The 25,131-nt window shown below is 37.3% G+C and overlaps 1 protein-coding gene across 1 annotated transcript in view; it reads left to right on the top strand.

Moving 5' to 3' along the window:
* rad21b (RAD21 cohesin complex component b) overlaps positions 1 to 25,131 on the top strand; it is a 47,335-nt gene that overhangs the window by 13,209 nt on the left and 8,995 nt on the right. The window contains exons 2-13 of the mRNA XM_060822827.1: positions 188 to 366; positions 3,049 to 3,178; positions 5,876 to 5,975; positions 7,375 to 7,481; positions 11,238 to 11,444; positions 12,580 to 12,702; positions 12,834 to 12,956; positions 14,605 to 14,828; positions 16,609 to 16,768; positions 19,201 to 19,346; positions 19,907 to 20,059; positions 22,543 to 22,626. Coding sequence (XP_060678810.1) covers positions 223 to 366; positions 3,049 to 3,178; positions 5,876 to 5,975; positions 7,375 to 7,481; positions 11,238 to 11,444; positions 12,580 to 12,702; positions 12,834 to 12,956; positions 14,605 to 14,828; positions 16,609 to 16,768; positions 19,201 to 19,346; positions 19,907 to 20,059; positions 22,543 to 22,626 — 1,701 coding nt within the window. The 5' untranslated portion in view covers positions 188 to 222. The remainder of the gene's footprint in view (positions 1 to 187; positions 367 to 3,048; positions 3,179 to 5,875; positions 5,976 to 7,374; positions 7,482 to 11,237; positions 11,445 to 12,579; positions 12,703 to 12,833; positions 12,957 to 14,604; positions 14,829 to 16,608; positions 16,769 to 19,200; positions 19,347 to 19,906; positions 20,060 to 22,542; positions 22,627 to 25,131) is intronic.

Here is a 25,131-nt window from a genome sequence, read left to right as displayed (position 1 = left end):
ACTCCCCTGTCCTGAAGTGCAACACATTTTAAATGCAGCAAGAAAAACAATAGTCCTAATAATGGAAATCCCATATATAGTTCTTTTCAGTCAAAATTTTCCATTCAGTGGGGTGAGGAAATTGAAAGAGTATATTATGTGTAACTTTTAGCTTTCAATTAATTTTTGATAATTTGCTTTTTTCTAGGTTTATGATCTTGTGCTATAAAATAACCACAGAAGATGTTTTACGCTCACTTTGTGTTGAGCAAGCGTGGGCCACTAGCCAAAATCTGGCTAGCGGCCCATTGGGACAAGAAGCTTACCAAAGCCCATGTGTTTGAATGTAATCTGGAGAGCAGTGTGGAAAGTATAATTTCTCCAAAGGTAGGTACTCTGCCAAAAAGATTGTTTGGGTTAAATTAGTATAAGTAGAGTTTTTTTAAAAGTTTGTCTTGCAAGGTGTATATTTCCTTGTGTTACAGATAGGTTTTATTGTGAAAATTTCATTATGCAGTTGTCAAGCTTACTAATGTCTGTGCATACTATCACAGGGTATACAATTTATCTCATGCTTAATACTTTTGACCACATTTTATCTGTCTATTACACATATGTCTTTGTTTTTCTTCTCCTTTTTTAAAAATTTTGTTATATTTCCTGCATGACACCATCAAACTTATTTTGCTTTTTTCTGGGTGGGGAGGAGGGGTGTGGCAGGTTACATTTGGCATGAAGTTTGTTGGACAAATAAAGCCCTCAGCGCTCGCTTTCCATTCCTTAATCAGTCCTTTATCCTTTCCCATACTCCCTGATTTGATTCATGTCCCCCATTTCTTCCCATTCCACTTTCTGACCCAATTGTACTGTCACTTCCATTGTTGCCTCTGTCTATTCAACTGCCCGCCTCAACCCTGTATCCGACTATCCTCCTTGTTCCACTTTTACTTTGCTTACTCTCCATCCAAATCAGTCCACCCACTTTTGGTCCAATGTAGTTATCCAAAATGAATATAATATTTAGTTCATATCTGAAAAGTGTTATGTTGTTCAATTATCTTTCAGATGGTTAATCTGTGTTCATTTGAATTGTTAAGAAAACAGTTTCTGTGACCTTATGAACACCATGAAAATAGAGTAACTGGTGGCTTGCTGTTTAAGATGTTATGCTGTGTACAGATTAGATGGCAGTTTTTCTCACCTAACAGTTATGATTCATCTGAAGTGATTCCAGTTATAAAGCATTTTGGAACAGTATAGAAATTTGACTAAAGTTCTTCTCTTTTTCTGAGGTTCCTATGCATCTGATACACCTGCACCACACCAATTTCTTTGAACAACAACCACATTTTATTAAGCACAATACAGTACAAACTTTCTGGAGGAACCTTTAACATATACCTCGCAGGCCTTACGGGGTCATGGCAAAAGCTCTCCCAGAACAAAGCAAACAGTTCTTCCTTTATATAAAATCTTTACATCATGGTTAATAATGTCCACAAGACAAGCCCCAGCCGTTCCCCCAGAGTCACATGCCATTCAAGACACAATGCAGCGATCACTTCATCCTCAGAAGCAATGTATTGTAAATCATCCCTTAATGGCCAGATCTGGTGTGAATTGTATTTTTTGTAAACCACAGGGAGTAGTCAGAATTACAACTATAATGGTCTTATTGATTTCTGAGTAGAGGATGAAAATGTAAATAGCTCTGAAAGGCAAGGAAATGGCCATGTAAATGGCTCTGGATAATAGGAGATGATAAGGTAATTTCTTACAATTTATCTGTAAGTCTGAGACATTCAACCCTAGCCTCGTACATCCAATTTCCTGCAGGTCAGCAGAGTAAGTTAAATCTTTAATATCACAGACTGAATCCCCAATGTGTGCCTTTTGTTACTTTTGGATTCTACAGTTAATAATGTCAAATATCAGAAATACCAGAATACTTTTTTTTTTCTGAAAGCAAATTCCAGTTCTACAGGGCAGTACAATATTGGAACAAAATAAAGAAAACAGGGGTAATGCTATAGAGTCCTAGTGTCCTGACCAGACTCCCATTTTTAATAAACTTTGCTTTATTCTTAACATTGTTCACCATATCGTCATATGCACAAAGTTGCACTTATCCATCACCCCGTTCTCGCTGGCTAACATTGGCTTGGAGTCCCGAAATATCTCTCATTAAAAATGTACCTTGTATTTCGATCCTTTCTTGGTTCCCCCTCCATAAGTGTATTTTCGTTAAATGTGTGCTCCTGTTCCTTGTTTTTCTCCTAAGTGCATTTCCCACATGAGGTTGCTACCCATTCTTTTAACTGTCTTTCATTTTGGTGTCGTCTTAAATTCCAAAACTTCCATTTGCTTTGATACTACTGAGTTGCTTCTTTACCCCTTAACGGAGGTGGTATAGTGGCTAGTTAATAGTTGTCTAAAGTCTCTTGTTTCTTCATTCTGGAGCACAACGGGAAATTGTAACGTATCTGCAGCTCCTCACAATATTGGAATGACATTGGAGAATTGCAGACTAGGTATTGGGTAAAACTAAAATGTGCAGTTGCTGAAATTCTGAAATTAAAACAGGAAATCCTGGAATTACTTGGGTCAGACAGCATCTTGGGGAGAAACAAATTTGATTTTGAAGTTGATAATAAGGTCTTTTCTGTTTTAATTTTATGCTAATCATGAGATTGTTCTTCTTTGTGATGTTTTTAATCTTTTATTCAGAATTTCTTCAAATACTTCCTTAACAGTGTGCATTTACCCTTTTGACAAAAGCCTCCAAACAGTTTTTGTTCTTTTCAGTGAGATGTCTACTTATTTTTGATTTATACTAACTTTTGTAATCTTTAACATAATGAAAACTGCACAGCAACAGAGATTGTTTTAGTCATCCAACTGAAGGTCAGTGTTATGAAATATTGAAACTTGATTCATCTGAATGAATCAAATTAATTTTGTTGTTTGTATCCCAGAAGTCATGCAGAAGAGATTGTGACAATTGAGGTATCATAGAAGATTTGGAAACTATGTTCATTATTAGTAGTTTGTAACCACTGTATTTTCCAGGTTAAGATGGCTTTGCGAACCTCTGGACACCTTTTACTAGGTGTGGTGAGGATTTATCATCGAAAAGCTAAATATCTGCTGGCAGACTGTAATGAAGCCTTCATAAAGATTAAAATGGCTTTCCGTCCAGGTATGTTGTTGGTGGTTTGCTTGCATGTTGTTTATGTTTTGATAAAAATTGGAGGAGGGATGTTCTGGAAGAAATGTAAGATATGTATTTTCTTAATGGCTGCTTTGGAGTGAGAATTCGGAAAGGCTGAGAAAGTTTGGGTGGTCAGTAATTTGCATGGCCCAGCAAGACTTGGTTTTTAGTGCAAAGACTAGCCCTTTCTAAAATTGAAAAAGTAGTGTCTGAAGATTGTTAGATTTATAATAAAAGCAAGAAGCTGACAGAATATAGAAAATGCAGAAGAAACAAAGCAAGAGCATTTTATAAAATGGTATGTAGTCAGCATGTTGGCATAGTTGATGCCCATGAAATAAAGTAGAGCGTAGCATTGTGGATGTGAAGTTGGTTAAGTGGAAGGGAATACTTTTAGAGGTTGTGTTTTTTTATTATTTAGAGGCAGTTATACAGCAGAGTCCCCACAGGTGTCGGTACTGGAGGGCAGTGACTTTTTTTTTGATGAATATTGATGACCTTTGGACGTTAAGGGCATAATTGCAAAATTTACAGATGACACAAAACCTGAATGTAGACTAGGCTGATGGGGTGGTGGTGAGTGCAGCGAAATTAACTTGATAAATTTTGATAGAAAGAGGAGAGAAAAAATTAAATTGACAGGAAGGGCAAATGTATAGGGAATGTTTAGGGAAATATGTGAGCATATTAATTGTGACAGGACAAATTGAAAAAAATACTTGAAAAGACTGTACAAAAGTGAGCAAGTTTTGATGACTCTTTTGTAAAACTGTGGTTTGGCATGAACTGAAATATTCTGTCCATTTACAGAAGCTATCCTTGAGGAAGAATGTGATTTTAGGGAGAATGTGGAAAAGATGACTGTTTCCAAAAATGTAGTTCCTTGAGTAGGTTGGGTTCATCATCTTGGAGATGAAGTGGTTGAGAGAGATTTATTCGAGGTCTCCAAAATCATGGGGGATCTGGACAGAGTAGATAGAACCTGATTTTGAAGTGCCATGACCAAATGAGATACAGTTAGTGAATGGCAAAACAGTGAGTAGGATTTGGAATGCACTGCCAGAGTGTGTAGTGAAAGAGCAGATTCAGTAATGTGTTTCAAAAGTAAATTGATAAAGTGTCAGAAAAGGCAAATGTTCCTGTACCACTGAAAAGGGAAAAATTTCCTATGCCATAAGGAAAGAGTGATGTAGTGGGACTTGCTGTGTTGCTCCTACAGAGAGTCTCCTCCAGCTCAATGGTCTCCTTGTGCTGTAATCTTTTAATGATATATTCTATGCATCTGTCGGAGAGCAGGACTTTCCTACTATGTACCACACTAGTCTATAATCTACATTTTTCTGAAAGTTGAGAAAGATCTGAAAATGTGCTTACTGCTGCATGAAAAGTGGGAGAAAAGTGGTGCATGTAAAATCTGGTCCAAAATCATCTGCACGTTTTTGCCATTATGTGTCATCCCTGAAAGTTGCCACCTAGGTTGACAGGATTGTTAAGAAGGCATATGGTGTGCTGGCATTTGTTGGTGGGGAATTGGGTTTTGGAGCCATAGGTCATGCTTTAGTTGTGCGGCCTTACTAGTGTCTTGTACCTGCAGGATTGCGTACAGTTCTGATCACCGCATTATAGGAAAGATGTGGAAGCTTTGGAAAGGGTTCAGAGGAGATTTACTAGGATGTTGCCTGGTATGGAAGGAAAGTCTAACGAGGAAAGGCTGAGGGAATTGAGGCTATTTTCATTGGAAAAAAGATCGAGAGGTGACTTAATCGAGATGTATAAGATAATCGGAGGGTTAGATAGGGTGGACAGTGAAAGCCTTTTTCCTCAGGTGGTGAAGGCTAACATGAGGGGACATTGCTTTAAATTGAGGGCTATAGATTTAGGAAGGATATCATGTGTAGTTTCTTTGCTCAGAGAGTTGGGTGTGGACTGGCCTGCCTGCAACAGTAGTAGACTCGCTGATATTAAGGGCTTTTAAATGGGCATTGGACATAAAAATGGAAAATAATGAAACGGTGTAGGTTAGATGGGCATCAGATTAATTTCAAAGGTCGGTGCAACATCAAGGGCTGAAGGGCCTGTACTGCGCTGTAAAGTTTTATGTTCTATAAACCAGGTCGGTCCTGAAATATCAAAAAAACATGCAATTTCAAAATGGTGACGTGTCTTTTATCATTTTGTTTCTCTCCAAATAGCAAACAAGCAGCAGTTTTCTGATTAAAATCTAAAATTAGAATAAATGAAATAATTTGTGCCTCACTGTAGTCCAACAAGTTGAATGTTTATACACTTGTTGCATTCTTAGTGCTGAGGACACACTAAGAACAAACATAAAGCATGGTGTCACAGGAACAGTACCAAATAAATATTATGGGTGATATTGATTCCAAAAGATTTATGAAATCCTGGCCAATTTCAAATACATGAGTTCCATTATGCTTGATTATGAATTAATTCTATCTGATTTTAAAGATTTGTGAACATTACCTGGTGCAGTTGTGCTAAGAGAATGTGGTCATCTACTGGGACATGTGTGGAGCTCAGTTCACAGGCTCTAATTCGAAACTGGAAATTGACTGACCATGTGACACTTTGGTAACCCTGTTATAATTTGACTGTTCTAGTTTCTAGATGTGATAAACATCATGCAAGTTTTATTAAATGGACAAATTGGTATTGCAATTATAGGGGTTGTAGATCTTCCAGAGGAGAACAGAGAGGCTGCATACAATGCTATCACTTTGCCTGAAGAATTTCATGATTTTGACCAGCCGTTACCTGACTTAGAGTAAGTGTTTTTAAATCATGTTTGATCATCTTTCATCCTAAAATAATTTTCAGAATTGGTTTGAGAGCATAATTCAAAACTATAACTTAGAAATGACTCACCATGTTTAACGTGATCGTTTGTGGCATTGAGTGATGTAATTCTGCATTAATCTATTCTAATCAGGACAGATAATTCATCTTAATGACATTGTGCTTTGGAGTGTAAAATAGAATTAGAGTATTTGTTAACAATGTGTGTAGGTGGACTTGGGGGTCAAGGCCTAATTAGGCTTAATTGTAAAATCTATCATGAATAATCTGTGGAAACATAGTACCTTTAATTCATATGATGGAAAACCAGCTTAGCCAGTTGTCAATGTTGTTACTAGGTATAGATTTTATACCTCAACACTTAGCATTGCAGTGACAAGAGGGGGGGATTGATAGGGTGAAAGGTGAACCTACCAGTAGTTGAGCATGAAACATTTTCTTGAGAAAAAGAGGGAGAATATGATGGCATAAAATCTAGTCAGTTTGCAGAATCAAAAGCTTCATATTTAAATAGATTTTTTAGAAAATAATTTTGAGATTTTTATGTTGCACCTGCAACTCAAAACTATATTTTTGTCACTAATATTGTTCCAACCTTAATAATGGCATTGACTCCATACTTGGAAATGTTTCCTTGCGCATTGAGTCCATTATCTTGCCAAATAGGTCTTTATCCATTTGAAAGCTAGATGACATTGTGGCAGGATATTGAAACATGGTATTGCATATAAATCTGATTTTATCCTGCTTCAGTTTCAGCACAAACAGGCACACAGCTGCTGAATTGTGATCAGAGTGAAAAATCCTAGTTTTTATTTCCTCTTGCTGCTTAATTCAGGATGACAAAAGCAAGCTGATATCACATGTGCAACCAGTGTAGTAAAAGCTGAGCATATACTTAATAAGTTTGTTGAGCCACTGCAGTTGCCCTGTTTTATTTCTGGTGAATAGTGACTGTCTCAGGCATATGTTTGGCTGAGAAAAGTGGTGGTTTTCCAAGTATGTCTCCAACAGTGAGGTTGTGATCTGCATCTTTAAATCTCATGGAGAATATCCATGAATAAGCTATTTGACATTTTGTTGGTATTACTCTCTCGTTACTACTTAATGTTCAGGCATAGTTGTGATATCTAAATATTTTGGATGTTAATCTTTTTGGAGTGAGAGATTTGTGATTATTATTTGTGAACGCTCTCATTTTTTAAGTTGCCCAGAATTATATTTGTAAAGATGAGTGTAAATTTACACTAATCACATTTGGTGTAAGATTTCATTTTTTTAAACTTGTCTTCAGTTTTTGTCAGATAAGTTTAATTTGTATAACTTCAGATCTTTGCCTAACGAATCAATAATAATCTGTTTTCTAGTGATATTGATGTGGCTCAACAGTTTACCTTGAATCAGAGTAGAGTGGAAGAGATCACGATGCGAGAGGAAGTGGGCAACATAACTTTACTTCAGGACAATGACTTTGGTGAGAATTGAGATTTGTCCTAAACATAGAGAGACATCTGAACTTTTCCTTCATAACTTCATTCTTCTAATAATTTATGAATTCAGTCAGAAACATTGCTTTTGTTAGCAGTAGAAGTTAGTGGTAATGCCAGAGTTTCATTAATTGCTGTTTCAGTTGTTAACCCATTTATTTCATATCCATTAACTGCTTCATAATATCACAAATGGAAATTTTCATTTTTAAATCATTGAAAATAAGCTGAATAGTTGGTACAGCACTTTTGTCTTTCAGGCATTGTATGGCTGGTGACTTGATACCTTTGCTACGGATGTACATTTGTGTTGATGAGACAGGGTAGATTGGGAAGGGTAAATATTTTACCTTTGGTTTTTAATACCATTTGTCAAGAAGCATGTTTGGGAGGGGTTAAAATGGAAACTTCTATTTGTGGATCCAACCCACCTTGTTTCCAGATATTTAATTTTGGGAATTATGCCAACCAAAAGGCTTTTGCTCAAAATGGGTCAGATTTACTTAATTTCAGACAAACCCTTTCAGCTCAATGATGTGATCAGCACTACAGTTTTGTGTTAACCTGAAATCAATGCACCAGTACATCTCCCACTAAATATCAGACGCATGATAGGAAGCAACAGTTGACCAATCGAGATTATATTCAGTCTATTGTTTAAAATAATTATTCTGTTGAAACCTCTTATCATGAGTATAACCATGCAGGATACTCTGCACAAGCTTCATAGTGAGCCTTTGGACTAATGCAGCCCTGACATATCATGCTGAAATCCTCCTTCCAGTGACTGCCAGGGATTGCATTCAAGGGTACTGCTAATTCCCGTGCCCAGTTCTGGTTGCCCTGTTCTAAGAAGGAAGGTTTCGAAGAAATTTACCAGAGTACTGCCAGGAATGGAGGGTTTCAGTTATAAGGAGAGCCTGGATAGGTGAGGACTTGTTTCACTATAGCGTAGGAGGTTGTGGGGTGACCCTGGAGAGGTTTATAAAATCATGAGTGGTATAGGTAAACTGTATAGCGTGGGGGATTTCAAGACTGGGGACATTTTTTTAAGATGAGAGGAAAAGGATTTAAAAATGCATTAGGGGTGGTTTACACAGTGATTCATGTGGAATGAACTTCCAGAGATAGCAATGGATGCTGGTATAGTTACAACATTTAAAAGACATTTGGATAGATAAATGAGTAAGAAATGTTTGAGAAGATATGGGCAAAATGCAAGCAGGTGGGACTAGTTTAGTTTGGGATTATGGTCGGCATGGATTGATTAGACTGAAGGATGTGTTTCCATGCAGTATGACTCTCTAACTCTATAAGTTTGCATCCCACTACAGCCAATTTTAAAAAAGCTGCATTGTCTCCTTCAAAACTAAGCGTATATCACAGAGATAAAATATAAGGGAGAGAAATCCTGAAAAGCAACTTGCATAAAACTTAGTCCTTTGGTTAAAGAAGTGTTGCTACAATTGTATGAGACGTTGGTGAGATCCATATCTTTACTTGAGGAAGGATATGGTGGCACTGGAGGCAGTTCAGTGGAGATTCACCAGATTGATTCCAGGGTTGAAAGGGCTGTCAGATGAATCATGGCTGAATGGTTGTACTTGGAGTTCAGAAGAATGAGGGAGGAATATGTTTGAAGTATATAAAATGCTAAAATGGACATTGCACAGATGTACTCCCTTGTGGAACAGGCCATAACAAGAAGTCATAGGCATACAGTGAGAGGAGGTAGGTTCAAAACTGAGATGAGAAGAAACTATTTCTATTACAGGGTTTGAATCTGTGGAATTCACTGCTCCAGAATGCAATGGTAGCATAATGAGTTAGCACATTTGGGAAAGAAATAGATGTGTTTTGATGAAAAGTGGATTAAAGCAGGCAGAGAAGTGGAGCTGAAACCAGGATGAGATCAGCCATGATCATGGGAAATGGTAGTGTGGGCTGGAATAATTAAATTGGTTACTCCCATTCTAAATTCCTATGTTCCTATGGTACACTGCTTCTATTACATATTTGAGCCCCCCCCCTCACTTAACTGTTAAATTAAAGGCTTCTTTTTTTTAAGATGTGATGGCTTGAGTCAGATTAACAAATTGCACAAGTTAAATTATATCCCTTTTATCTAAATGATTGCAGTATCCAGCAGCCTTCACCTTGATGCTGAAGAGCAAGTTCTGCTTTGGCAAACTTATAATCCTGGGAAGATTTGTACTTTGTTCAAAATCACCATAGTTACTTTTCTATTTGAAAACAACATGTTGGTCAGTTTCTAGATAGTTTGAAAAAATATTTATCAAGATATAAATAAATGGTATGACCAGAAAATGGGATCTGTTCTCTGCTCTTAATCCTCCACTTTTGTATTTTGAAAGCATCTTGACTTGAGAGGTGTTCACAAAGATCAACATGCCTGAAACTTTGGTGACTTACATCCCAAATACTTCTGGTTTACTCTAAGATTTTGTCAAACACTAGCAGAAGGATTTTTTTCAAGAATATTTTAAGCTTTGTTAGAAGACCTGTTGAGTGTATTGAGTTAAAAGTTGTGTGCATTTTTGATTGACTCGAATTTCAATGCATTCAAATTGATTGTGACGGGAACGTTCTGAATTGCAGACTTTTCACCTTTGGGAGAGAAATGTCTATTTGGCACCGATTCAGATTGTCTAGTGATGTTCTGAAATATTGCTTGTACTTTGTGTAATTTGATCAAAAATTGTTGTGTAATACCTCAACTTATTTTTAATTAATCTCAGTAAGTTGTTATTTTATTTTTGTCTGATTGAGACAAAAGCTCTGGAAGTCATTGGTAATGACCCAATTGTAGGAAGTGAGAAGAAATTACAATTCTATTCAAAATCTCCATTGATTCTCGTGATATTAGAAATATTTTGGAAAAGTTGGTATGAAGTCTGTTATTTAACACTCAGTGGTTACTAATGATCCTCTTTTTTGGTGAAGGTTTCCTTTTGACCATTAGGAAAAGCTTCAAACTACATGTCGGAACCATTGCTCTTTAAATCGTTTGAGGGATATTATTAGTCTTTAAAGGGTGAGGGCCTGCCCCCCTCCCCCACCACTAATTGCTTTGAGAGTCATTTGTCTTGTTTAAGTGAACAGTCAACAGAAGCCCACTCACATGAGTGATCATGAGGGTTCTGACAATGCAAATGTAAGCAGTTGCTTTGCTTACAAAATAGCCACTTTATCCCTCAGGATCTTCACTGATCCTGTCGTCTTTGGATTAGATTTTTCACATTATTTCATAAATGTTTTCTGAAGTCAGGCTTTTCTCAAGTATTAGCAAATTTGGTTTTCCATCAAGTATCCCATGATTCCTTACATCAGTCTCTCTTTACAGTCATAGCAAAACTAAATATTTATTTAAGGTTGGTAAAAAGGCTGTTCTTTACCTTAATCAAAGCAGTTGGTTTCATTGTTCAATTATCTAATTATTTATCATAGAAAGCATTAATAAAAGACAGTATTAGATGTTCCAGTAGTGACATGAATGAAGATTAATGCATTGAACCAGGACTTGTAAATACTGTATTTCTCATCTATCTTGGGTTCAACGTGGTACTGTGAACTTCAAGCTTGTTCATTAATTTGGTCTAATATTAGATAATTGAAAAATTTAACTTTCCGAACTTTTCATCAATTTATCAGTTTAAGATAATGATTTGATACTGTGATATTAAAATTTTATGGATGATGTGGAATTTTCATCCTGTGTGAAGGTGATTTTGGTGTGGATGATCGTGAGATCATGCGAGAAGGCAGCACATTTGAAGAGGATATAATGGGAAGCACCAGTGATTCTAATCTATTGTTGGAGCCAGTGCAAAACACCACAGCCCAGCTGGCTGAGAAAAGTAACCATTTGGCGTACGACGATCCCCTCAAAAATGATGGATTTGGAGATGGAATTGATGGTGGAATTCTTGGTATGTCTTTAATTCTTCACTTCAATAAGTACATGTAGAAATTGTGAATATTCCAGAAAACCAAACTAATTAAAATGAGGAATGCTGTCCAGAGCACGTTTAATTTTAAATATATTTTGAAGGACATTCGTATATTCCCAATTTTACTTGCAGTTCAATTGGAGATAGCTTCCATTTGTAGCTGGTTTTAGCTCCTCTGAATGAGTGTGACTGCAGTGCGTCCAAGTCCAGCAACACTGTTTTTTGACCAAAGTATAATATCAAATGTGACAATGAAATGTTTCAAGCATTTATTTCCATTTACAGTGCTTTGATTTTATTGGGTAAACAGTATAGAAGGTAGCCATAAGTCATTTTGCCCATAAGCTTGTTATTCAGAAGAGCTATTAATACCAGACACCTGTTGTTTCCTCATACACTAGTGAACTATTGCACTCCCTTTCGAAAGCTGTCATTTCTGTTTTGCCATTTCGTCTATCATATTAGACTGTAAGAATTTCAAAAATTAGATTAGATTAGATTACTTTCAGTGTGGAAACAGGCCCTTTGGCCCAACAAGTCTACACCGACCCGCTGAAGCGCAACCCACCCATACCCCTACATTTACCCCTTACTTAACACTACGGGCAATTTAGCATGGCCAATTCACCTGACCCGCACATCTTTGGACTGTGGGAGGAAACCGGAGCACCCGGAGGAAACCCATGCAGACACGGGGAGAACATGCAAACTCCACACAGTCACCTGAGGCTCCTCTTGTTACTTGTGGATCTTTTGCCAATCATCATAAATTTATATCTTTGATTAGAGAAACTTGTTCCAGTCAAATCTGTTTTCCCCTTAGTTACTTTCATTTCGTTTAGCATTCCAGTACACTTCATCTGCCAGACCATACTTTCGAAAGTGTTAGGCCCAATCAGTAATTTCAAACTTATTGCAGTTTCCTTACTGTGCCTTTATTTATAAAGCTGAACACCCCATATTTACTTCTCGTTATGTGTATAGGAATCTCCCAAGGGTCTTTGTTCCTGTCCCAGCTTCAAAATTGCACAATTTCGTTTATCAGAAGCTTTGTTTTAATATAGACTTGTTTTTATTGATTTCTCAAATTGATTCAAAAATGTTTTCTCACCAGATGACAAACTTTTAAGTCATGATGATGGTGGTATTTTTGATGATCCGCCGGTGCTACCTGATGGAGGAGTTTTAATGCCAGAGGAACCTATTCATAATGATGATGAAGATGATGTTATGTCCAGTGAGTATTGAGAATTCTTTTGATCTTTTAATCCTTACGCAATGCATAAACAGAACTTGAATTATTTTGACAGTATTTTTGATGCACTACGAATATGGAAATTAAGAGTTTAAAACTTCATTTTTAAACAGTGGGTGGGCCAGAGAGTCCGGATTCTGATGATCCAGTTGAACCTCTACCTACAATGACTGATCAGACAACTTTAGTACCAAATGAAGAAGAAGCATTTGCTTTGGAGCCAATTGATATAACTGGTGAGTTCTTTCATTAAGAGCTGTGTTAACATAAGGCAGGTAAAATATCAAAACCAGAGGAACAAATCCCAAGATTAATGTTTCCAACAATAAATTTTAGTGTATATGATCATGATATACTGGTGTTAATAGCAATTAGCGATACTGCAGTAATGTAGGAAATAGAAACCATGAATTTTCACAATATCAGCATCGTTCTTTAATCAGCATATTCTGTTGTATACATGTGATAGATACTCTAGAAAGGTTACAGCACAGAAAGAGACCATTCAGCCCACTATCTCTGCTCTGGCTGGGTAAACTAGCTACCCACTCTAATCCTACTTTCCAGCACCTGGTTCATAACCTTGCAGGTTGCAGTGCTGTGGGTGCAGAGCCAGGTTCCTTTTAAATTGTTGAAGGTTTCTGTCTTAACCATCAAGCAGAGCAGTGAGTTCCAGGCACCCATCACCCTTCGTTTGTCTCAAGTCCCCCTAACCATTTTAGCCTCAAAATTGTGCTCCGAACCTTTGCTTGGGACATCTGGTTCCCATCCTATCTAATTTTGTACACTTGAATTAAGTCAATTAATTTAGGCACTTTCATCCTGTTGTTCTATTTTTGTCCATTTTCATATTGGTGAGGTAAATCTGAAAAAGCATTTCCATTGTCTTTGTTCACAAGATCTGTTTAGCTGGTTTTTGCTGATCCAAGGTTTTTCCTCAACCTTTTACTGAATGATTCCACTAGTTCAAAAGAGGTACAGGGTGGCTACTTCATTCATGAAAGCGACAACTTGCAGCATGTGCTGAAGAAAAGATGAGCTGTTTTCCTTCAGGTTTAGTGTGAGTTGCTGCAAAAAACTAAGAGTTTTTGTGGGCTGGAGACTAATTTCGTTTTTGGTCTGACTAGCGTCTCTCTGTAAAAAATCAGAAATAGATGGGGAAACTCTATAGACAGAAAAATTCAACATTTTAGGTTTAGTGACCCTTCTTCAGACCTTGACTCTCATTCAAAGCTATTCAGTTGTCTGACAACCAATTACCTTGTTGGTAGTTAAAGGACTTTTTGTCATTGATAATCAGTCTATAAGCCAATCAACTTCACTTATAAACAACTTCTTGGCTGCAGTTCGTATGCACATTGCTGGAACCCGCAGCTGAACAAACAGCATTCACAATAGATGTCAAATTCTTTACTGTCAAAACATGCAGCCATCCTTGTAGTTCCTGGATTTCAAACAATTCTTTCTCGTTTCAATCCATAGTTTAAAAATACACACAAAAAAAAAGCCTGTGTAGATCTTGAATAGACTTAATTAGGCTGCAAGAAAATATAACTTTAAATATTATATTTAGTTAATTGTTAAATTACAAAAAGAAGCTAGACTTCAGATTTTTAACAAATTATGTTTAGTATTGTCACACTCACCAGCTCCCAGTGATGCATCTTTGTCTCAATTTGAATCCTTTACATTGTTGGAGGAAACTGTATCGTGACTTTTAGGTTCTGTTTTGTTTTATATTTATGGAGGGCTTCATTACATTTAATATCAAATCAACAGCTGAGAAATAAATTATAGTTTTACTGACCAATTTGGTCGTGTTTTGTTGACTTGCAGTTTTAGGCCTTTTTGTACAGAAACTTAAATTGGAGTGATTTATTGCAGTTAAGGAGACAAAAGCCAAAAGAAAACGGAAACTGATTGTTGATAGTGTAAAAGAACTGGACAGTAAAACAATTCGGGCACAGTTAAGTGACTACTCTGACATTGTAACTACGTTGGATCTTGCACCACCTACCAAGAAACTTATGATGTGGAAGGAAACCGGTGGTGTGGAAAAATTGTTCTCCCTTCCAGCTCAGCCTCTTTGGAATAACAGGTTGCTTAAGGTAACTGAATTGTTTAAATGTCTGTGTTTTGATTACAGAGGACATAATTCTGAGATGTTGTAACTTTTCAACAACTTTTAGTCACAGAGTCAGAGATGTACAGCACGGAAACAGATTCTTCGGTCCAACTTATCCATGCTGACCAATTTTCCTAACCTAACCTAGTCCCATTTGCCAGCACGGCCCATTTTCCTTTAAACCTTTCCTGTTCATATACCTATCCGCATGCCTTTTAAATGTTGTTAATGTACCAGCCTCCACCACTTCCCCTGGCAGCTCATTCCATACACGCACCACCCCCTGCGTGAAAATGTTGCCCCTTAGGTCTCTCTTATATCTTTCCCTTCTCACCCTAAACCTTTGCCCTCAAGTTCTCGACTTCCCCGCCATAGGGAAAAGTCTTTCTCTATTTATCCTATCCATGCTGTCATGATTTTATAAACCTCTATAAGGTCACCCCTCAGCTTCCGACACTCCAGGGAAAATAGTCCCAGCCTATTCAGCCTTTCCCTGTAGCTCAAATCTTCCAACATCCTTGTAAATCTTTTCTGAGCCCTTCGTAGTTTCACAACATCCTTCCGATGGGAAGGAGGCCAGAATTGCATGTAATATTCCAAAATTGGCCTAACCAGTGCCCTGTACGGCCACAACATGACCTCCCAACTCCTATGAACAGTGCTCTGACAGATTTGAATGCAGTATTCTGAAAGTGGCCTCATCAATGGCCTGTACAGTCGCAGCCAGATATTTCAACACTGATACTCAATGCACTGATCAATAAAGGGAATCATACCAAAGGTCTTTTTCACTACCCTATCTACCTGAAACTCCACTTTCAAAGAACTATGAACCTGCATGCCAAGGTCCCTTTGTTCAGCAACACTCCCTAGGACCTAACCATTAAGTGTCCTGCTTTAATTTGTTTTTCCAAAATGCAGCACCTCCCATTTAACTAAATTAAACTCCATTTGCAATCCCCAGCCCATTGACCCATTTGATCATGATCCCGTTGCACTCTGTGGTAACCTCCTTCGCTGTCCACAACACTTCCAATTTTGGTATCATCTGCAAACCTCCTAATTATACCTCCCTAGGTTCACATCCAAATCATTTATGTAAATGACGCAAAGCAGTGGACCCAGCACCGATCCTTGTGGCACACCACTAGTCACAGGCCTCCTGTCTGAAAGGTAATCCTTTACCACCACCCTCTGTCTTCTGCCTTTGAGCTAGTTCTGTAACCAAATGGCTAGGTCTTCTTGTAATCCATGAGATCTAACCTTGCTAACCAGTCTCCCATGGCGAATGCCTTACTGAAGTCCATATAGATCATGTCCACCGTTTTGCCCTCATCAATCCTCTTTGTTACTTCTTCAAAAAACTCAAATCAAATTTGTGAGACAGGATTTGCCACACAAAAAGCCATGCTGACTATCCATAATCAGGCCTTGCCTTTCTAAGTACATGTAAATCCTGTCCCTTCGGATTCTCTCCAGCAACTTGTCCACCACCGATGTTAGGCTCACCGGTCTATTGTTGAATGCAAAACTTTTTTGTGCGAGAGATACTTAAGTTCCATTTTAACAGTTTCTTTACTACATTTCAAAAGCGCTATACATATTTTTTGTTCAGAAGTCATATTTAGGATATTAAACTGTCATGGATTTTGTCTTGATGTATTAAGCAATAGAAGCTGCTTTAGTTTTAAGAACTTGTGTAACTCACCACCAGACAATCATAAATAATTTTAATTGTGAACTTATACATTTTTTTTGCATAGCTTTTTACGCGCTGCCTCACGCCAATTGTTCCAGATGAGCTAAGAAAAAAAAGAAAAGGAGGTGAAGCAGACAACTTGGAACAATTCCTGAAAGAGATTGAAAATCCAGAAGTGCCAAGAGAGGAGCAGCATCCACAACAGCAGCAGCGTGACATAATTGGTACGAGCTCAGTTGCTGAAATCTCTCGTCAATGCGGTTTCACTGTATTACTGACTTTATTTTGCCTTCGTATAGCATTTTGATTTAAGATTATTGTAAACTTACCATGGAAATTTTGGTTTTGCCCAGTAATTATATTCCTAATCAGCTGTGTGTCTCTTTTGAGTCACCTCAGATATGAAAGTGTTGAAATCCATTCTGAATGTTCATAGTAGTATAAATGTAAACTCAGAATTTATTTTGAGTTGCAACCAAATATCGTTTTTGAAGTGCTTCCTGTTGCACTGTTTCAATTCAACAGGGGTTAAAGATCTAAACAAGGCAAAGACTTTATTCTTATATATAGGGGAGACAGCTTAAGAGAGACTGTGTTTAACTAACAAAAACGTCATTACTTATACACCTTATTAGTTAGGCTTATTAGTCACACATACAGTTTGTTACTTAACCGTAATTACAAAATTGATGTTTCATTAGAAGATTAGACTTTCGTCAATTGGGGCAAACACCTTACATTATAAGGCTAATCAAGTTGCTGCTGCGCCAATGAGCAGTAACCATGTCCCTTGAAAATGGAAGCAAATTCCCATTTGCAGTAATTATTTCTCTGCAGCATTAAGAGTTTCTACTTTACATATATATTGTTATGGTTTTGTCCCTTTGAGTAGCTAAATATATCCCGCGTGCCATAGGTCTAAGCTGTTCTGAATTTTCAGCTTATTTTCAGTGCGTTTCTTTTAACTCTTAGTGCTTCAGCCATGTTTCACCCTGACACTAAGTTCTCAGTCAACTGTATATTTGCATGCTCTTTATATCTATTGAATTGCCTAATTAATTTCTTTACCTGTGTGCAATCACAATGTAAATGCTCGATTGATGACATACTGGTTTTGACTTGAAAGTCAGTGAATGATCCGAAACTGCCCAATTTTCTTCTGCTTCTGTTAATGAATCCCTGTTGTGCAAGTCTTTTGTCTTTTCCATGGCTGCTTCCTGGTCACCATAAAAATATGTCCAGTTAATATTATTTGCAAAGAATTGCTTGAAATCTGCATATATTTGTAAAGCATTGCTGTATTGATTAGGCAATTGTGAATGATTCTTTTGACACCATTGTGTCTGGAATGTTGTTCATTGGAATCATAATTGCAATGTACACACCTAAATGTTTATGTTATCTATTGGCAAAACTAATTCACTTAGTACTGTCATTTGAAGGTTTGCTCTGACCTGATTTTTAAGAGATTTTTCAATTTTGTAAATAATCTAGTTCAATTTGGAGATCCTTAATATGAATAGATGGCAAAACTACAATGTACCCCAAGAACAAATACGTATCTTAAACTGTAGGCAATTGATGAGAGTCACCGAGGAACCTTGAATATGGTTTCCATGTTTCAGTATTTGAAAATGAATTGATGTAAAGTGTGTTTTTTAAAGAACTTTAAATGTGGATCTCAAAAATGGAAATGTTGGAAAAAACTCAAAACAGTTAACCAAACAACTGCTATATTCGCTTGACAAAATGCCATGTGTATTTCAGCATTTGTATATTTTCTGGAAAGATTAAGCAATCTGTTGGAACCTCTTCCCCACACAATTTGAGTAAAACAAAATCTGGGACTATCATCTTCAAAAATTTGCCTCATGCAAGCGTGGTAATAAGACATAAGTCAGTGTTCCATATATTAGAGGACCGGTTTGTTTGGAAGAATGGTATAAAATCTCTAATGCATATAATCTGCACAGTCATATATATGCAGTTAGTCTGCTCTGCAGGATAACTATTTGCTAGTACACTTATGAATTACATTGGACTGAGAAAGGATTATTAAAACTTGACATGTTCGAGTCTACTAAGTTTAGTTGAATCAACAAAAAAACTGGGGAAAGAAACAGGCAAGAGCTGAAAAAGAACATAAGGAGTCATGTTTGTTACACCTGGACATTATTAATAACTGATTCAAGAAGTAATTTAATTAATTTTATTAATTATAGTATGAAAGCACGAATTCACTTGGAAAATAACGCTACAAAGGAAAGGTCTCTGATTTGGTTAATGTCCAAATGGACAATCGCTTAAAACACTGGTTACAAGAAATGTCTGTATTTGCACATTGTAATCCTGATTTGCTTCTTTTTTTCATTTCAATCAGTCCTCAGTAGCCTGACGGAAAATTGTACAATGTAAATAGTATGCCAGGTCTCTCCCAGCCTATAGTTGTGCCTGTGCTCATTTGAGTTGCATGGATACAAAAGGATTGTATTAAGAGAGTTTTTCTTTATGCTATATAATTGGGCTTCTCCATCATATGGGTTTTTTCCCATTTGAAAGAAATGTCACAAGATGGCTTTCATGTGAAATTGAATTTGTTTAACAAAACAAGTATTTAACTGTGTAACTCAGAATTATCGATGCTTTTGAAATTTAGATGAACCTATCTTGGAAGAGCCTAGTCGTCTACAGGAATCCATATTGGAAAGCAGTAGAACTGCACTAGATGAGTCCATTATGCCCCCGCCACAGAGAGTCGTTAAACGTAAATCGAAGGAAATGGAATCTGAACCCACAGTACCTGTGAGTAATTTTTTAAAAAATTCTTTAATTCTTGCATTTTACAAGTCATTGGTATTTTCTTGCAAAATGTTAAATAAAATCAAAGTGGTTTGTTAAATTTCAAAATGTAACTATTACAGCCAGACAGCACACAGAATACTTGGGTACCACAAATTATGTCTGCTATATAATGGGTTTGTTGTCATTAATAGAAGTAGGCACTTGCTTCCTAATTTAAAACTGGAGGTATTCAATAAGATAAGAGGAATGTTTGCTACCTTTTCCTTTCTGTCCCTTGGTGAATCAATAATATTAGACAACAAATATCTTTGCTTCATGTCAAAATGAAGGAATCATATAGTCTGTTCCGTGCTGCTGTTGGGAAGTTGTATCCTTTATAATTCTTAAACTTGATCTTGGGCTTCAGTTCAATACGATAATTAAGTTTCCTCCTTGGAAAAAAATAGTGACTTATTTTGGCCTCTGGTGTTGCTGGTTGATACTGAAACTTTCATTCCTGCTCCTCTAACTCTTTTGGAGTCATGTGTATCTGACATTTTAACTGTTTGTCATTACTGCAGCAAGATGAGCAACAGCAGCCACAGCAGCAGGAACAAGAACTGCAAATTCCACCAGTAGAGCTTCCTCCAGAGGAACTGCATATCACTGACCTTGTTCCAGAGCTTGCTGTTCTACCAGAGAAGAAAGAAAAAGATGAAGAAGAGGAAGAGGAGGTGGGGATACAGTTGTTTGATTAATATATTTTTAAACTAACTATTCTGAGTAAATTGGCTCAAATTATTTTTGCCACAAAACATTTTTGGCAAAATTTGTAAGATGATTTATCCTTTTATTTGTCTTTCCTTATTTTTTTCTGAAGTCATTGATTCACCATTTGATGCTGTGTACAGTTCATGAGTGAATGATGACCGTAAACATCTGAGCTGTTTTACAAAAACAGGTCTGTCCTTCCTGTGCCTACTGTCTGCACTTGCTTCATATGGCAGTCAGATACTAATCAAATACTTCTGGCTTGGCGAGGGGGGGGGGGGGGGGTGGGGTGGGGGGTTCTCTGTACTGTGATCAGTCAATAAACATTCAATTGATCTGGTCCTTTAAGACTTATTTTGTTTCATATACGGCCGGGCACAGATCGTTCAGGAACATGGAGGTTAAATATTTCCGTGTCCCTCAGAGGAACTGCGCACATGGCTTTTAAAAAAAAAAGGCATTTTTATCTTTTTCTTAAAGAAAGTTACAGGCCATTATCGTGTAGTAGATTCAGGCAAATACCAATCAATTAACGAAATAGCTTTATTGACGGCAACTCAGCCCAATAATTTTTTCCTGGAATCACTTTTGTTTTCCAACACTCAAGCCACTCTTATGTCATGAACAGAGTCTTTGCACATGCACTTGAAGGTCAGTTAGGATGGCCAGTAATGAACTATCTAGTCTAGTTATTTCTGTGCTGTAAAGGAAGCATTGCCTGCTAGTCTTTGTTGAGGCAGGCTGTGGTTTGTTAATTATGCAGCTGTAACAGGGTTAAAAAGCCATTTTACACTGCTTTTAATAGAATTGTCAGTTTGCAGCCTAGAAGCCATTTTGTTGTCATATTTGCATTCAGAAGCCACTTTATTGCCAACTAAGTTAGTAAGAGCGCGTTATTAAGTGGTTGTTCCTGATAACAACTAGTTACCTCAACCTATATTGAGGTTTCAGATCCTCAAGCGTGTAGACATCAAATGAAAATAGATTCCATTCATCTCCAGTCCACTGTTTGTTAATAAGAGTTCATTTAAAGTGTGAGGGAGGCTTTGCCTGAATGAGAGAGAAGCAGAATGAGTGAATGTATCTGGGAATTTGGTTCAACGTGGGAATTTGATATTGAGGGGAAAGGTGTTTGTTGCAAAGAGTAAGCTCTGCTGATTGGGGAGTTTGGTGAGGCAGGGAGGAGGCACATTTATTTTTCTTTTGCCCATTTCAGAAAGTTCATTGAATGAGAAACTGCTGTTTGGGACGTCTTTAACTTGGTGTAAATTAGAAAAAACATTTTTTAAAAAGATTTATCTATGCTTGGATTTAACTGTAAAACATCAGGAATATAAGAAAGGACTGATATGAATAAAATAAGTAATCCAGAGGAGAATAAAGTTCATGTAACAGAAGTCAAATGGAAAGTAAGGCCTTTAATATGTGGAAAATCATGGAACCTTAGCAGTGTTCAAGATGATCACTTGTGCAGAAAGTGCTGTCAACCGCAGAAACTTGAGCTCTGGGTTTCTGAGGTTGAGTGGTGCTGCACTGTGGTTTGCTGATAGTGAGTTCAAAGACATGGTCCCACTGCAGCTTTAGGCTTTGGAGGTCAAAAGAGAATGGGTGACAGTCACTCCAAGAGAAATAGGCAGGTAGTTCACAATAAGATTTCATTTTTGGAAACTGATGAGGGCACTAGTATCTCAAGGGACTGCAATCAGAGTTAACGGCCAACTCTGGTATGTATGAACAATACTTAAGGCCATAAGTTGGAGGAGCAGCAGGAAGCCATTCAGCCTATTGAAGCTGTTCTGCCATTCAATGAAATTATGACTGATCTGATAAAGCTGAACTCCACTTTTCTGCTTTTCTTCTCCCCATCACTCTTGATTCCCTTACTGATTAAAAATCTGTGTCTTGGCATTAAACCTTGTTAAATGTTTTGTAGTTAAAAGTAACATTAAAATGGATCTCCAAATTCCTGCAAAACAGTTGAATTTCACAAGTTTGTATATTTTTTGTGTATACTGTGATCACCTTTCTAACTAAAATGGAAAATAACAACAGCCTTTTGTTAGCAAAATGAGAATCATTATTGCTAATGAAAAATGGATTTTTCCATTGGCTATCTGACTAGGATCACCAGAGGTGATTTGCACACTTGTGTGAGAAGAATTTCAATGATGAGCAAAGCAGCCATAAGGGACAAGGAATAATATCAGCACTGAAAATTTTAATGATGTGTGCTAAATTGTCTTTTAATCCTTCAAAATATACTTATAGTCCAAGTTCATTTCTGAATAAATATACTTGAAAATTTGAGAAAAATGATTAAAGTCTCAATATTTTATTACATTCTAATTTATTTTGTCCATTGGATGACATTAATGCTTATGATGATTCCTTATCCATAGTTACTGTGGTTTTACTGTATGTCAATATATTTTGCTATCATTTTTAGGAAGAAGAAACCGTGGGAGGTGACCAGGATCAGGAAGAGAGGCGGTGGAACAAAAGAACCCAGCAAATGCTTCATGGTCTACAGGTAAGATCATTTAAGTAATATTTTATTGTGGTTCTGTTCGCTGAGCTGGGAATTTGTGTTGTAAACATTTCGTCCCCTGTCGAGGTGACATCCTCAGTGCTTGGGAGCCTCCTGTGAAGCTTCAAAGGAGGCTCCCAAGCACTGAGGATGTCACCTAGACAGGGGACGAAACGTTTGCAACACAAATTCCCAGCTTGGCGAACGGAACCACAACAACGAGCACCCGAGCTAAAATCTTCTCCCAAACTTTAAATATAATTTTATACATATAACTGAGCCGCACAAGTTATCAGTTATGTCAAATTTTATTATTTCTTACCTGTTTCCTTCAGAGATATATGTGTGGGCACTGTGTTTCTAGTTCTGTCTATGAGTTGGATTTTACACCAAGTCTTTGGACTATCAGAAGAAAACAAAGGTCAAAATGCAGATTTTACAAAAACTCTTGTGTATGTATTTTGCTAAACTGCTTGACCTTCAAAGGTCAACAAATTTTCAACAAAGGTTCACAACAATTTTTCATTGGATAACATGTTGAGAGTAAAATTAAGCAGACTTTTTGTATTTCAAAAGCAATACATTTCAGAAGTAAGCTACTTTACTTCAATAAAAATGAAAATAAAAATAATGTTCTCCATTTGAGAATTCAACGTCAAAAGTGCACAATACAAAAGTTTCATGGAATTTGAAAGCTAGGTTTATTGGAAGTAAGTTGGACAAAATGGGCTGCGTTTCCAGGAGAATCTGATACATCAGCTGTAGCTTTAGTAGAAAGATAAAACAACATTCTAATATTCTAAGAGAGCCAAGGAAGTTAAGGCAAATATTAAGGTGAAAGAAAAGGCTTATGAAAGTTTATGATAGCTTTGAAGACTTTAAATCAAAATCCAGCAAAAGGAGACAAAACAATAATAGAGAGTAAATAAACTTGAAGGGAAAACTTGCCAAGGATATAAAACCTGACAGTAAGATAACAATGAAATGGTACAGGGGTTGAAATAGGTATTTTGCATCAGTTTATAAGGTGGAAGGTACTTCGAATATCCCATTAATATGAAAGAATACCAGATAGGAATTAAGTGCTACCACCAGAGACGTCTTATTAGACAGACTAAAAGTGCTAAAAACAGGTAAGCTCATTGGGCCTGATAGCTTTCATGTTAGGATCCTGAAAGAAGTAGCTACAGAGATAGTGTTTGTGTTAATTGTAATTTTCAAAAAATCTTTGGATTCTGGAGGAGCACAACACCCCCAAACCCCCTTCCATTTATCTCTCAGCCCTGGCCCACAAGCCTCTTTCCTGACGAAGGACTTATGCCTGAAATGTTGATTCTCCTACTCTTCGGATGCTGCCTGACCTGCTGTGCTTTCCCAGGAGCACACTCTCGACTGATAGAGACACACGGTATGGCAACAGACCCTTTGATCTAGTTTGTCCATGCCAACCAGATATCTTCACCTAATTTAGTCCTATTTACCAGCATTTGGCACATATTCCTCCAAACCTTTCCTATTCCTATACCCCTCTGTATGCCTTTTAAATGTAGTTGTGCAGCTTCCACTACTTCCTCAGACAGATCATTCCATACATGCATCATTGCATGAAAACTTTGCCCCTTTCATCCCTTTTAAATCTTTCTCCTCTCACCTTAAACCTATCCCCTCTAGTTCTGGATTTCTACAACCCAAGGAAAAGACATTGTTTATTTACCCTATCTATTCCCCTCATGATTTTATAAACCTCTATAAGGTTACCCCATAACCTTTGATGCTCCAGGCAAAATAACCCCAGTCTTTTCAGCCCCTCTCTATAGCTCAAATTTTCCAGGCCTGGCAACATGTTTTCTTAAACTTTTCATGTTTCACAACATCCTTCCGATAATGGGGAGATCAGAATTGCATGCAATATTCCAGTTGTGGCCTAACCAATGACCTGTATAGCTTGACCTTGCAACTCCTATACTCAATGCACTGACCAATAATGGAAAGCATACTGAAGGTGTATCTTCATAACTTATCTATCTGTGACTCCACTTTCCAGGAACTATGAATTTGCACTCAAGGTCTCTTTGTTCAGCAGTAACCCCCAGCACTTTACCATTACCTTTCCACAATGCAGCACCTCATATTTATCTAACTTAAACTCCATCTGCTACTCCTCAGCCTATTGGCCGATCTGATCAAGATCCCATTGTTCTGAGGTAACCACCTTCGTTGTCCACTACACCTTCAATTTTGATTTCATCTGCAAACTCACTAACTGTACCTCCTATGTTCGCATCCAATCGTTAGAAATGACGAAGAGCAGCAGACCCAGTACTGATCCTTGTGACACACTGCTGGCCAAGGCCGCCAGTCTGAGAAGTGATCCTCCACTACCACCCCCTGTCTTCTATCTTTGATCCAGCTCTGTATCTAAATAGCTAGTTCTCCTTCTATTCTGTGTGTCCTAACTTTGCTAACCAGTCTGTCATGAGGAACCTTGTCGAAGGGCTTTCTGAAGTC

The sequence above is a fragment of the Hemiscyllium ocellatum genome, chromosome 4, assembly GCF_020745735.1.
Source record: "Hemiscyllium ocellatum isolate sHemOce1 chromosome 4, sHemOce1.pat.X.cur, whole genome shotgun sequence".
NCBI classification, from domain to species: domain Eukaryota; kingdom Metazoa; phylum Chordata; class Chondrichthyes; order Orectolobiformes; family Hemiscylliidae; genus Hemiscyllium; species Hemiscyllium ocellatum.
Note: the sequence above shows the minus strand (reverse complement) of the source record. Positions and strands in the feature narration are given on the sequence as shown.